The sequence below is a fragment of the Lacerta agilis genome, chromosome 4 (assembly GCF_009819535.1).
Source record: "Lacerta agilis isolate rLacAgi1 chromosome 4, rLacAgi1.pri, whole genome shotgun sequence".
Lineage (NCBI taxonomy): Eukaryota > Metazoa > Chordata > Lepidosauria > Squamata > Lacertidae > Lacerta > Lacerta agilis.
In genome coordinates, this window is record NC_046315.1 from 43,274,768 (window position 1) to 43,288,803 (window position 14,036).

At 38.4% G+C, this 14,036-nt stretch overlaps 1 protein-coding gene across 6 annotated transcripts in view; it reads left to right on the forward strand.

Moving 5' to 3' along the window:
- ROBO1 (roundabout guidance receptor 1) overlaps positions 1-14,036 on the forward strand; it is a 611,457-nt gene that overhangs the window by 582,175 nt on the left and 15,246 nt on the right. For all 6 annotated transcript variants that reach the window (XM_033146826.1, XM_033146829.1, XM_033146827.1 and 3 more), the window contains 5 exons: positions 1,323-1,427; positions 5,737-5,881; positions 6,066-6,317; positions 8,190-8,596; positions 12,090-12,242. In XM_033146826.1, the coding sequence (XP_033002717.1) occupies positions 1,323-1,427; positions 5,737-5,881; positions 6,066-6,317; positions 8,190-8,596; positions 12,090-12,242 (1,062 nt within the window). The remainder of the gene's footprint in view (positions 1-1,322; positions 1,428-5,736; positions 5,882-6,065; positions 6,318-8,189; positions 8,597-12,089; positions 12,243-14,036) is intronic.

Sequence of the window (14,036 nt, forward strand, 5' to 3'; positions counted from 1 at the left end):
ATAAAATTATGTATGATTGTATTGTGGGTTTTGCTAAAAATGGAAATGAACTGATCTGATGAATTTTAGACTTACTCTTTGCATTCACCATCTTGCGTTCAGTTCTGGATTAAAATTACTGCTTTAGATCTATAACCTTAAAATGAATTGATTTCAGTGTTAACTTGAAAAATCAGAATGTGCTTTCTGGCCTTAAGGGCACATTTCTCTAATGTAGTGTGTGGGCTATAGAAAACGAAGTGATGCGATTTCTTGCTAGTCCTTCAGGCTACCATGCAGCTTGCTTTAATAACACGATTTGCAAAACGCTATCCCTAGGAGCTGGCCCTGTTCTATCTTTGAACTTTCTGAGCACATTGTTGTAGCTCTCATGGTCACCTAGTGATATTGAAAAGGTAAAGGACATGTTCCATTACAAAAGGTTGATTCAATCTATTTACTACCTGACCTACTTATCTACAGAATGGTTCAGAGGCCACATAAATCTTACATGAGTGTCTAGCTGTTTCTATAGCAGTGACAGTTTTTAATTATATTTTTGCCTTGAATTTTTCTACATGTTTTATGGGATTATTATTATTATTATTATTTTCACAATTTGGGGTTTTCAAATCCAGGAAAAAAATATTCTCTTCATAAAGTTCTGGATAAAAAAATTAATTACATAATACAAATGATTATTTTAAGAATTCAAGATTTAGAAAATGTGTTTTCCATTTATAGAGAAGTGAAATATTCATCAGATAACACAATAATTTTTTACTGAAGAAATATCTGTAAAGTGCAAGAATATTACCAGGAGCTGACACTCATTTCATGGAACAAATAAAAGCAAATCATAAACAGAGCCATGGGATGTGAAATAGGAATGATAGAGCACAGTGCAGAACTCATCAAAATGGTTATTTCTCGTTACACAGGCTAGAGGTAAATTGTCAGAAAGATAGTTTTGTCTTAGAAAATAAGAAACAGAATGGGAGAATACTGATCTATTAAAAAAAAAAAAACCCAATGTATAGAGAATCACGTCTGTGGTAGATACGCTTCCTTAATGATAGCGTAAAGTGCTGAAAAAGGAAAAGAGGTCAAAATGGTAAATCTCAGATCAGACTATTTTGTTCAACGTTTTCCCAGTCTTCCATTACATAGTCTTACATGCCACACATTTAAACACAGCAAAAACAAATCAGCCTTTCACACTAAGAACACAGATCTGTAACCAGAAAATAAGTTAAGGCTTAACTGTAAGCAGTTAGAACATTCACAGCACTGTACCCAAGCAGCATATGCATGCAAATTCAAAAAGTCTGTTTTAATTGCAGACTACCGATCAAATGATAATGCTCCAACCATCCCATACAACCAAGCCTACGATCAAAATACAGGAGGGTCCTACAACAGTTCAGATCGAGGAAGCAGTACATCTGGTGAGTATGAACTACTGCTGCACCTAATCTCCAATTTCCTCAAGTATTTTTCTCCCTGGGAAAGAGGCTCCAATTTTATTTTATTTTAGCCTCTTTTGCAATATGCTTTAGAATTTCTTTAATTTTGGTGGGTGTGGGATTGTGCCTACCTTATCACTGCAATGTAATTGTGGCAATGTGTGTTTTAATTTCCATTTCTCTAACCCATTGTAGCCTCCCTAACAGTCTGTGCTTCCTGATCTAAGACCACATTGGGGGGGGGGGCGCTAACCTCATTACACCCTTCCTTGTGCTTTAGCGCACACATTGCGAAGTTAGCTTACTGAGCATCTGAGACTGATGTGTTCGCTGTTTTTGTTTTTAAGGGATGATATTCCTTTTACCTGAAACAAAACAAAACAAAACCTAATCACACCAAGCTACTTAAAATCAAAGACTTTACTCTTGGGGGGGGGGACAACAACAACCAGCTATCAGGCATACACTAGGCAGCCTCTCTTGTCTTCATACACAGCTGGACCCAAAAGGACATTACAGGCACTCCCAGTCAGCTGAATGTATAAAGCCCTTTCCTTTGAAGCCCCAAATATCATCTTGATTGCCTGGGCTTCAAAGCACAGTGCAAGGCTATCTGCAAACCCTAGTAATCAATTGCAGTTGTTCCCTTTTGGAAACTTCTTAGTGCCAAGTGGGCTAGAGCAGTGTTTCCCAGCCTTGGGTCTCCAGCTGTTTTTGGACTACAACTCCCATCATCCCTAGGATTGAGGTTGAATCCTGACAAGACAGAAGTACTGTTTTAGGTGGGCAGGTGTGGAGGACTCCCTGGTCCTGAATGGGGTAACTGTGCCCCTGAAGGACCAGGTGCGCAGCCTGGGAGTCATTTTGGACTCACAGCTGTCCATAGCTGTACAGGTCAATTTTGTGTCCAGGGCAGCTGTTTACCAGCTCCATCTGGTACGCAGGACTCATGAGACCCTATCTATCTGTGGACTGTCTCACCAGAGTGGTGCATGCTCTACTTATCTCTTGCTTGGACTACTGCAATGCACTCTATGTGGGGCTACCTTTGAAGGTGACCCGGAAACTATAACTAATCCAGAATGTGGCAGCTAGACTGGTGACTGGGAGCAGCCGCCAAGACCACTTAACACCCATCTTGAAACACCTACATTGGCTCCCAGTACGTTTCCGAGCACAATTCAAAGTGCTGGTGCTGACCTTTAAAGCCCTAAACGGCCTCGGTCCAGTATACCTGAAGGAGCGTCTCCACCCCCATCATACTACTGAGGTCCAGTGCTGAGGGCCTTCTGGCGGTTCCCTCGCTGCGAGAAGCCAATTTACAGGGAACCAGGCAGAGGGCCTTCTCGGTAGTGGCACCCGCCCTGTGGAATGCTCTCCCACCAGATGTCAAAGAAAAAAACAACTACCAGACTTTTAGAAGACATCTGAAGGCAGCCCTGTTTAGGGAAGCTTTTAATGTTGAACAGATTACTGTATTTTAATATTTTGTTGGAAGCTGCCCATTATCATCATCATCATCATCATCCCAGTTACAGGTGGGTAGCCGTATTGGTCTGCCATAGTCAAAACAAAATAAAATAAAAAATTCTTTCCAGTAGCACCTTAGAGACCAAGTAAGTTTGTTCTTGGTATGAGCTTTTGTGTGCATGCACACTTCTTCAAATACACTAGATACACTACTGGAAAGAATTTTTTATTTTGTTTTGTTTTGACTATGGCAGACCAACACGGCTACCCACCTGTAACTGGAACTATGGAAGGCACCACATTGAGCCGCAAGGTGTATCTGAAGAAGTGTGCATGCACACGAAAGCTCATACCAAGAACAAACTTAGTTGGTCTCTAAGGTGCTACTGGAAAGAATTTTTTATTTTATTTTGTTTTATCATCATCATCTTCTTCTTCTTCTTCTTCTAGCCCACCAGCCACATTCAGTTCCCTATCCTGCAGTAGCAATGATCTTCTTAGTTGGATCAGGGCACCTCTGTTAGCAAAAAAGAATGAGAGTTTCACAGCCCACCAATATATCTTGGAAAGTCAAGAAGTGTCAACACAGTTGCTAGAGCACGTGAAAACCTGTGCAATTATTATTTCCTCCCTCTGTGCAGTATTAAACCAGTGTGACAGCTTCATTTTCTGTCAAAAGCAACCACACAGGGTCAAACCAACAGACTGCTCAGCAGTAATGCTAGCTATCTGAGCCTTGTCTGGGTATTATAAGCTGAGGGAGAAATCTCTTTTTCAGACCATTTCGTCCCCTGCCCCATCTAGAACTTTTGCAGTTTTGACATGTGCATGTCACAGCTTCCTTAAATTACAGTTATTTGGATAGAAGGCAAGTGTGTTTTCCTCCAGTTCAGCTTTTTGTAAGTGTATTTGTGTGTACATATCTATCCAGTCTTGCTTGGAACCTATTACAAAGTCTGGACCACAGGTTTCCCCCCTACCATCCCTATACCACAGCTCAAATGATGTAGTGAGATACCTATTTTACAGTATAGTGGAAATTATATAACAACTGTATATGAATAAAAAAAAAAACAGTTTAGCAGAGATGGAAGTACACACATATCTAGAAAAAAGGGGGGAGCTGCTTTCTATACTGCTACAACTACTTTCAGGGTTTCTCTTATGGCTGAATTACAGAGACACCAACAAGTTATAGCAGAGCTGGCTTCTGGGAAAGGGTTTGTAATACACTCTGCTGCTGTTCCTTCTTTATCAAGTCAAACTGGACATGTTTAGTCTATATCCCCATTAAACTGCATATCTAATTTCATAAAACATTACCCTATAGTTTGCAGATGAATGTGAGGTTTGGTTTATAGTTTATTGTTTTGTGTGCATGCTTGTGTGTGTTTAAAAATTAGTAATGTGGAGCTAAAGCAGACAAACAGTGAAGAAAAACGTGAACTGTTATGGGACAACTTCACAATTATGCAACTGCTATGATTACCCTGATATTAGTTATCTGAACAGTGGGTTAGGGGGGTATACAGTTGAAATATATTTATAAATACATTTTTCTTCATTAAGATAGTTGACTGGGACCCAAGAGATTTTAGAGGCAGGTTCCGCACATATACTGGGACTTCTGAGTGCTCCCTTCCTACCACTCCCAGAAGTGGATGCAGTATATAGTGTGCAGACCTGCCATTAGAATATGCTGCAAATGACCCAGTTCAAACATGGAGGCATTAGGAATCTTGGTAATATGACTGAATGAAATATTTAACATATTTAGATTTGAAAAACATTCACTATTATTCCAATTTAAAATAGTTTAGCGTGTTTAGAAGCGTGCAACATTTCTCTTTCCGTTTTGCTATACATCTTATGTGAAATGTTCACTTGACATCCAACCGCACCCAAGTAATTGATCCTTTTCCCCAAGATACTCAGATGGCTAAAGCTTGTATCATTTTACTGTAAGCTATAATTTTCCACCAAGAGTAGCTGAAAACATTTATCCCGTACTTTTTTCTGCTCTTCTTTCTGCATTTTTTTTAATTCTTCCAGTAATTATTTTCAACGGCACCTGCCATTTGGAATAAATTTAGTAATTTCATTGTGCCTAAAACATTTCAGTGGACAAGTATAAATTACATATATTCATTAATGCAACAAGGAAACCTTTAATAGATCATACCTCTGTCAATTGTGAACCCAAAATTAGGTTCCAAAAAATAAACAGGGGGGAAAACTTTGGAGAATATATATCCAATGCATCTTTTTTTGTTTACAACTTAGATAATAATCTGTAATCTGTAGAAACATTCTTTAATTATATTGCTTGTACTGTACAGTTCATTTATGGCTTTTACCATATTTTAGCAAAAAAGCGAAGGAGACTGTTCCCAATTATAAGCAACAAAAGACAAAGTCAGTTCTAATAATTATTGTTTTAACATAATTCTATATTCTAATAATACTTATTTTTGATATTGTTTTCACTTGGGTTTCTGTGACTTTAACTTACATATGTTTTAGCTATTTATTTATTAATTCAATTGTATGTTTATTTCTTCATTGAAATGTACTACAACAGTGTATAAAAACTGACTTGTCAGTGGCATTTACATGCTTACTAAGTTCAACAGAATCCAAAATTTGTAACAAGCTTTGTCTGGAATATTGCATTTTTTTTCAAACTCCTAAACATGTGAATACTCGTTCAATTAACACCTTGTCACATTGTTAAATTGCTCAGAAGATTGTCCCCTAAAGGACTGATCAACCATTTATTTCAGGGGCTATGATATAACAATGTGAATATATTTCTTCATAGGGAGTCAAGGGCACAAGAAGGGTGCTAGAACCCCCAAGGCATCCAAACAGGCTGGTATGAACTGGGCAGACCTACTTCCACCTCCCCCTGTACATCCTCCTCCCCACAGTAATAGTGAAGACTACAGTTTATCTGTAAATGAAAGGTAAGATAAAAGAATGATTCATCAGTAAACATTTTTCCAACCCAGTGGTCCAGATTCACTTAATTAACTGAATAAAAATATTTGTAATCCTAGTATGGAACTGAGTCTTCAGCCTGACTCAAGAAAGAATAATAATTTGGTCCAACCAGTGTTGTAATTCACATATTCTTAAATTAATTATTAGCTATGACCAGGAAATCCCATGTCCAATCCCACCAGCAAGAATGTACCTACAGCAGGATGAGCTAGAGGAAGAGGAAGAAGATGAGCGAGGTCCCACACCACCAGTTCGAGGAGCAGCTTCATCTCCAGCAGCAGTGTCCTACAGCCATCAGTCTACTGCTACATTAACTCCTTCCCCCCAAGAAGAACTCCAGCCAATGCTACAGGATTGCCAGGAGGAAATGGGACATTTACAACATCCACAAGATCGGAGGTATGTTACCAAAACACATTCTGAAGGAACTTCCTTTAACTAGTTCTATGAGGCGAACGTGTTGGGTTAGGTGACATAACCAGCAGTAATCAAAACAAATGTGTCATTAAATTGCTTCTAATGTTATATCTTAATGAAAATTCGGTATGGAGAGTAGCACTTCACTTACCATGGTGTAAATGGTGTCTCCAAAGAGTAGTTTCATACTCTGTTAGCTGGATGTAAAATGCCATAATGAACAAATCCGTAGTTTTATTTTTATTCCAATACAAAATAAAAGGCTACCAGATTGCCTGGAAAATTTGGATTTGGATTCATGTCTCCCAAACATGTTTGTAACAGGTAATTTTATTCATGACTATAATGTCCCATACTCTCCTTACTCATTGGCCAATTTTCAAAGGTTAATTTTTCCCCAGGACTTTCCTGCTATTATCCTAGTGGTTATCAACAAATAATATCAATAGTATTTGATATTTATTTTTGAGCTGGTTAATATGATCTAACAACATTGAATAAGATTCATTTGCAGATTGCAGACCCTTATACCTTTCCAAAAAAATCCTGGTATGGCTACATCCCCTCCATATGTGGGCGAAGTACCATTTTCTTTACTTTATGGAGTTCTGACACATTATAAAGCATCATTGATAGTCTTTCCAGTATGAAATACCACCTCAGTCACATTTTCAAGAAGTTTTCCATAACTGCCACTTTGTTCCCATTTCTAGTTGAAACCTTTGTCATACTGACAGTGGACTTTAATCCATGAAAGCTTATGCCATAAAAATAAATTTATTAAGACACGTAAGATGCCACAGGACTCTGCTGTTTTAAAAAACTGTGTAAGCTTCTGATCACACAGTCTTAAAAAAAAGTCGTAGACTGAGTAAGTACAGGTAATGCTAGTAAAATGATTAGAAGGTGAATAAAGAATTAGAAGGCTGGAACTTTTTTGCTTTGAGGAAAGGCATGGTAGATTTTTTTTTTAATGAACCACATGGTGAGAATGCTTTTTATTTTATTTTTTTAAAAAACTTTATAACTTTTTATCCATAATGCTATAACATTTTGTGTTAAGATGATGTTATGACTTTTCATATGTTCCGGTTTTCGAACGTTTTTCGGAAGATGAACGTCGGACGCAGCTTCCACTTGAGTGCAGGAAGCTCTTACAGCCAATCGGAACCCACAAATGGGCTTCTGGAATGGATTACATTTGACAGCCGAGGTTTGACTGTACCAGAGTGTATGCTGAATAAGACTACGACACTTTCTAGTAAACAGTGGATTCATCCAGTGGCTATAAGTCTTGATGGCTATATGGACCATCCAGATGAGGGGAATATTTATCTGAATTATCAATTCCTAGAGAGGAATCAAGCAGAAAATTTACTGGTTGTGGGCTTTCTGGAAGGATGTGGTTGACCACAGAAGAGAACAGGGTGCTAGAGTAGATATCTGGCTTGATTCACCAGGCATATCACGTGCCCTTCGTTAAGGATAGGGTGAGCATTTGAAGCAGGGTGCTTGACTATGTGAGCACCGCTGCCCAAATTACAGCAAGCAGCAGAGCACACCTCAAGTAGTCTCCCTAAATCCTATTTTGTTCCACTCTTATCTGATAAGTCAACTACATTTGACAACACTGAATTCAGAATAGTGTTTCCTATAACAGTTTAAGAACCAGTTCAAAAAAAGTCTGTATTCTAGTAATTAAGGAAGGTGATATTACTTTTCTACTTTAGTAGTCAACCATTTCCAGTTTCTAAAAGAAATAAAAATCAGTTGGAGACTCAATAAAATAGGAAATTATAGCTGTATATGTTTTGTTAATCTGTAACCATTTTAAACTATTTTTTTCACACACAGACGTCAGCCTGTGAGCCCTCCTCCACCTCCAAGACCTATCTCTCCGCCACATACCTATGGTTACATTTCAGGACCTCTTGTATCAGACATGGATACTGATGCACCAGAAGAGGAGGATGAAGCAGACATGGAAGTGGCCAAGATGCAGAACAGAAGGCTTCTTTTGCGTGGTCTTGAACAGACACCAGCCTCAAGTGTAGGAGATCTGGAGAGCTCTGTGACAGGTTCCATGATCAATGGATGGGGTTCAGCCTCAGAAGATGACAATATCTCAAGTGGACGGTCTAGCGTTAGCTCATCAGATGGATCCTTTTTTACAGATGCAGATTTTGCACAGGCTGTTGCTGCAGCAGCAGAATATGCTGGTCTCAAGGTAGCAAGGCGTCAAATGCAGGATGCTGTGGGAGGTGAGGCTTCTTCACTGCTATCATATATTTAATCAGGGATTCCCAGTTGATATATAATTAGCTGTAATCCTAAGCAAATCTTTCTGAAAGACTGTCCCTATGTGAATCCTGTGCACATATCAAAGTTTCATATAGAGAGTGATAGAAATTCCCTTATACAGTGGTACCTCGGGATACAGACTCTTCAGGTTACAGATGCTTCAGGTTACAGACTCCGCTAACCCAGAAATAGTACCTCAGGTTAAGAACTTTGCTTCGGGATGAGAATAGAAATTGTGCCGCGGCAGCGCAGCATCAGCGGGAAGCCCCATTAGCTAAAGTGGTACCTCAGGTTAAGAACAGTTTCAGGTTAAGAACGGACCTCCAGAACGAATTAAGTTCTTAACTAGAGGTACCACTGTAGTGGTAGGACAGATCCTGAAGTTGAGGCTCCAGTACTTTGGCCACCTCATGAGAAGCGTAGACTCCCTAGAAAATACCCTGATGTTGGAAAAGATGGAGGGCACAAGGAGAAGGGGACCGAGGATGAGATGGTTGGACAGTGTTCTCGAAGCGACTGGCATGAGTTTGGCCAAACTGCTGGAGGCAGTGGAGGATAGGGGTGCTTGGCGTGCTCTGGTCCATAGGGTCACGAAGAGTCGGACAGGACTGAATGACTGAACAACAACATCCACTGTAGTATATAGCCATCTCAGCAAAGCCCATCATGCTTGTGCAATTGTTTTAACTGTGCTACACTTTCAAGTCAAATGAATACTTTTCAAATGTACACACTGCACAGATGATTTTATCTATAGAAGTTAGCCAGGAGCCTAAGCTTAAACAACACCCCTCGTCATTCCAACCCATGAAAACAGTGCAAACTTAAAATATATGTTCATAAAAGCAATAAATACTGGCTGTAACAAACACAGCTAAAAATATTGTACCAAAGTGCACACACACATACACACTGTGAAAACAATGAAAACAAAGCAATGTTATAATGGGAAGAGGACTAAATAAAAGTCCGAGCAGCAAAGAACATGACTGCCCCTGCCCCCGAAGGAAGTAAAGTAGGGAAGAAGCGGAGACAAACCTGTCTCCATCCAGGAGAAGCATCACTGGTGCTATTCTACCCTATTTCTTAAGAACACAGAACGTTGCTTGCACAAAATGAGGTCACTGATCCATGTAGCTCAAGTACTGATAACAGTAACTGGCAGTAGCTTTCCAGGGTTTCATATATTTGTATCTCGGATCACTTGCATACAAAGCAGATGCTCCACTACCGATCTACAACCCCTCCCCAGAAAGGTCCTTTATAAGGTATGAAATTCACTGTGCATCGTAGTACTAAATGAGGAAGAACTACTAGTTTTACACACCCACACTCACTCCACTCTTCCATAAGGAATGGCTTCCCCTTTCCCTTTAACAGAAGTGGCACCTCTATATTCTTGTGAACACAAGCTCTCAGGGGCCTCTTGTCAGCAATTCTATGCTTTATTTAGTTGATGTGGAGAATTTTTATGTGATCTCCATTATTTCAGTAAAATGAATTCACCAGACAATCACATTTTCTAAGTGCTGTACATATATTATGCAGTAAAACAGTCCTTGCCAACAGAGCTGGAGGAAAAAGAAAAGGATTGGAGCAACTGCTCCAGGATGAAGCCAGGTTGACCTTCTCTTGCCATGATGCTCTTTGGAGGCAGGTGGAAAGCTAGAACGTTTCTTCCTTCAGCTCTGAAATCCTAGGCAACTGGCAGCTGGAGCACTTTCACACAGCAGTGGGGGACGCCAACCCCGCTGCAGCTATTATGGCTAATGATTGTGGCAAGGCTGGTCAAAAAGTATAGTATAGTACATGTACTTTGCAGGGCATTTCTTTCTATGATGTACAAAAGTACAAAAGTAGTTACAATGTTGGAATTGGACCATGTTACCCTTCTTGATCAGCCATAAAACTCAGGAAGTCACTTTCTCCTAGCCTAGTGTCTGGGGCAAAATATAATAATAATAATAATAATAATAATAATAATAATAATAATAATAATAATAGCAACTTCATAGCTGAGAGGATAAAATGGTGGACCTCATAATGGCCTCTATGAGATGATGATGATAATGATGACAATGAATTTATTAGTCACTTGCTATGTTAAGATTCTCTTAAGGTACTTAAAAAAAACTTTTAAAGAATAACACAAAATCAGAAGAAGAAAGAGCAACACAATACAATAAAAACCATACAAAAATCTATGGAAAAGATCCAGTAAAACTTTAGCAGTAAATCATGTCAATAAATAAACAATAAACAAGACATGGCCTGGTGTACACTTTTGATAACAAAGGTAAAACTATAAAGCCAAAGTTAAGGTATATAGTTTTAGATATTTTCTTAGGCTCTCCTTTGCAATCTAAGCAGTCTCCTCAATGGGATAGTCCCCAGTTGTGTTTTCTAATATTTAGCAAATTAAAAGAAATAAAAAAGATATGTGTAGTGAGGAAACCACCTCCCATATTTTCCTCACTTGCTTCTAACCTTTTAAGCTAGAAACATCTAAACAACCTTTTCCCACACTATAAACATTCATAGCATTTCTCACTATGTACAAAGAGGGACACCTTCATGTTAAAGCACAAGTGTAAATTTGCTATGGGTTACCTTGTGTGCTTCCTGCAAGTCTTTCCCCAAACTCTGGTTTCCCCCCCTGATTCTCTGGTGCCTTGTCAGGTTGCTTTTACCATGGAAGCAACTTAGATGAGAGGTGAAATAAAAATGTGATGAATCTAACCACCCACAAGAAAGAACATGCTGCAGTATTTATAACTTTTTCTCTCTAGCCTTTTTCAATGGTAAAAAAACACTGCATTTTTATTTTGTGCCAAAAAGTAAATACATTCTAAACTGTCTTAGCAATTCATAAACTATGGTAATTGTTGGTGACACTTTAAGTAGCAGCAGCAAAGAAATCCTAAGCCTTGGGACTTGTTAACAAATATATCAACAAAAGCTTCATTGGGGTGGCAAGAATTTCAGTGGTTCCCTAGTGACAAGTACTGAAACTTAGGGTGGGTGAAGATCAGGTGGAAGAACCGGGCAGACACAGGGAGGGTATATACATATATACGGGTTTCTGGGAATGTGACAATTGTCCACTATTAGGTGGCTTGAGAATGTTATATGAGTTATTATAATTTGATTTACCTTGCAGGGTTGTTGAAAGGACTACAATCGATAATGCATGTGAAATCATTTGAACATTTGAAAATGATATATAAATGTTAAATAGAACAATGATTATCTTGGTGCTGTTCATATCCATTTAAATGTGTTTTGCTCTGTAAAAGGTCTGGATAAAAAAGTATTGCATGTTTATATTAATGTGACATTAAATCTAAATAATGCTAATTATATAACAATATATTTATTTACAGAATCAAAAGACTATTCTTGTTTCAGATATAAAGTAACAAATTATAACATTGTGTGCCTCTTTGTTTCCAGGCCGTAAACATTACCATGCCTCACACTGCCCCAGACCCACCAGCCCTGTCTCTACTGACAGCAACATGAGTGCTGCTGTAATTCAGAAGGTACGACCTGTCAAAAAGCAAAAGCACCAGCAAGGACATCTACGAAGAGAAGTCTACACAGATGGTAAATGCTTTGTTCAGATGTGCACACTTCTAGTGCAAATACTATATTTTTGCAAAGCTTACAGTAAGTTACATTAAGTGAAAAGTGGCTGGCATTTCCTGATGCTATACATATTCAACATAGCCTATCCTAAGCATCATTCCTGTTTTCAGTCTGTCCTGAATTCTCCTGTACACACATACATTAAAAGTCCATTTGTTTTCTCTAATACCCTAATCAGCCATTAACTGTCACTGTTTTTTGTGGGGGTTTTTTTTTTTTTGAGAGAGAGAGAGAAGACTGCAAATGGGTACAATAGTGGAAAATAATACATGCATGAGATTAAAATCTTCATTAAAATAAATCCTCCGTAGTGTCATTTTTCCCATCACAGAAACAATTTAGCATTAAAATAGCAGGCAGCAAAATCGTTGAATTTTAATCCTAACCATAGTATTGTTCCAAGAGGTTACTTTGTGCACCAAAAGGCAGAATCTAATCATCTCCTCTCATGCCTTCACACACAATATCGACTCCTGCTGAAAAGGTAATGCTTGTATTCTCTGGGGAGCATAGAAGGATAATGCAAACATTGTGATGTTGTCTAGAGAGAGCCTTTAATGAAAATGCCTCAGGAGGGCCAGCTTTTATTAAACCACCACCTTTCAGTTTTATAAAACAACCAAAGGGCTTTGTTGGAAATTCATGTAAGATTTACCCATCTTGTCAAGTTTTCTAAATTCACTAAAGAGGAGGGGTGGCAAGCAGCAGTGGCATCATTCCCCCACCTCCTGGTTCTCAACAACAACAATCTGATTAGGACTTTCATTACCAGTCAGAAATTTTTCAAAGAGGGGCATCATTTGCCATTATCATATGAAAGCCTAATATTATAGATACTTATCGAGGGTTACAAGAAGGGGTTTTCAAGCCACTTCTCCCTGTGATTCCTGCCACTTGACAGAAAAATTTAATACAAAGCGCACAGCATGATGAGCAAAAGTAATTTTGCAATGAGTGGTTGTCCATGCTATTATCTGTACTTTATTCTGAGTATTTTCTCTACTAGCATCTATCTGATATTAGACTACATTAAATACTGGCATGACACAATGCACCTGGGCCTCTTGGCTTCTGCCCAGGCTCCTTTTGTCACTGAAACTGAATTGTCAGAATATTATCTGATTTCAAGAGGTTATTAAAGCAGTTTTGTGCACGCTTGTTTATTTGGAGGGGCTTTTTTGTTTGGCTTTTTGGAAAGTGAGAAATGCATGGTATAAATCCCAGAACTATGCCACTAAGTTTATATTTATGGAACCCTTGTAATGGCTTTTTGTGAGAATTTATAGATGTCTTAACAGGTTTATTAGTTTTAAGTGGGAGCCCCTACGTGAAAAATTGAGAAACATCAAACCGCGATATGAAAACATCTGTGCTGGCTAGAATACCAGAAAAGAAATCTTGTCCAGAGCTTTATATAGTTATTTTTTTCTAAAAGAAGAATTAACTAACTGAGCTGCATTTGTTGGTAATTTTCTATTAAAAGTTTTTATACGATGCTAGTCTGCATAGCACTGTAATTTACAAAATTGCAGCTGTTCTGATAAACTTAATCAGAATGTAGTTTGTGTTCTCGTGCATATGCTTATTTTAGCACATTTTATAATTAGACATGAATTTCCTTGAACCTGTGTGTGATAAGGTGGTCCAGAATATGTAAGCCATGTAGCAACAGGAAGTTATTCTCTGATAATTGAAATAGTAATAAAAACTGGTTATTTGATTATTTTTGGATAGAGTCTCTATCACACTGTA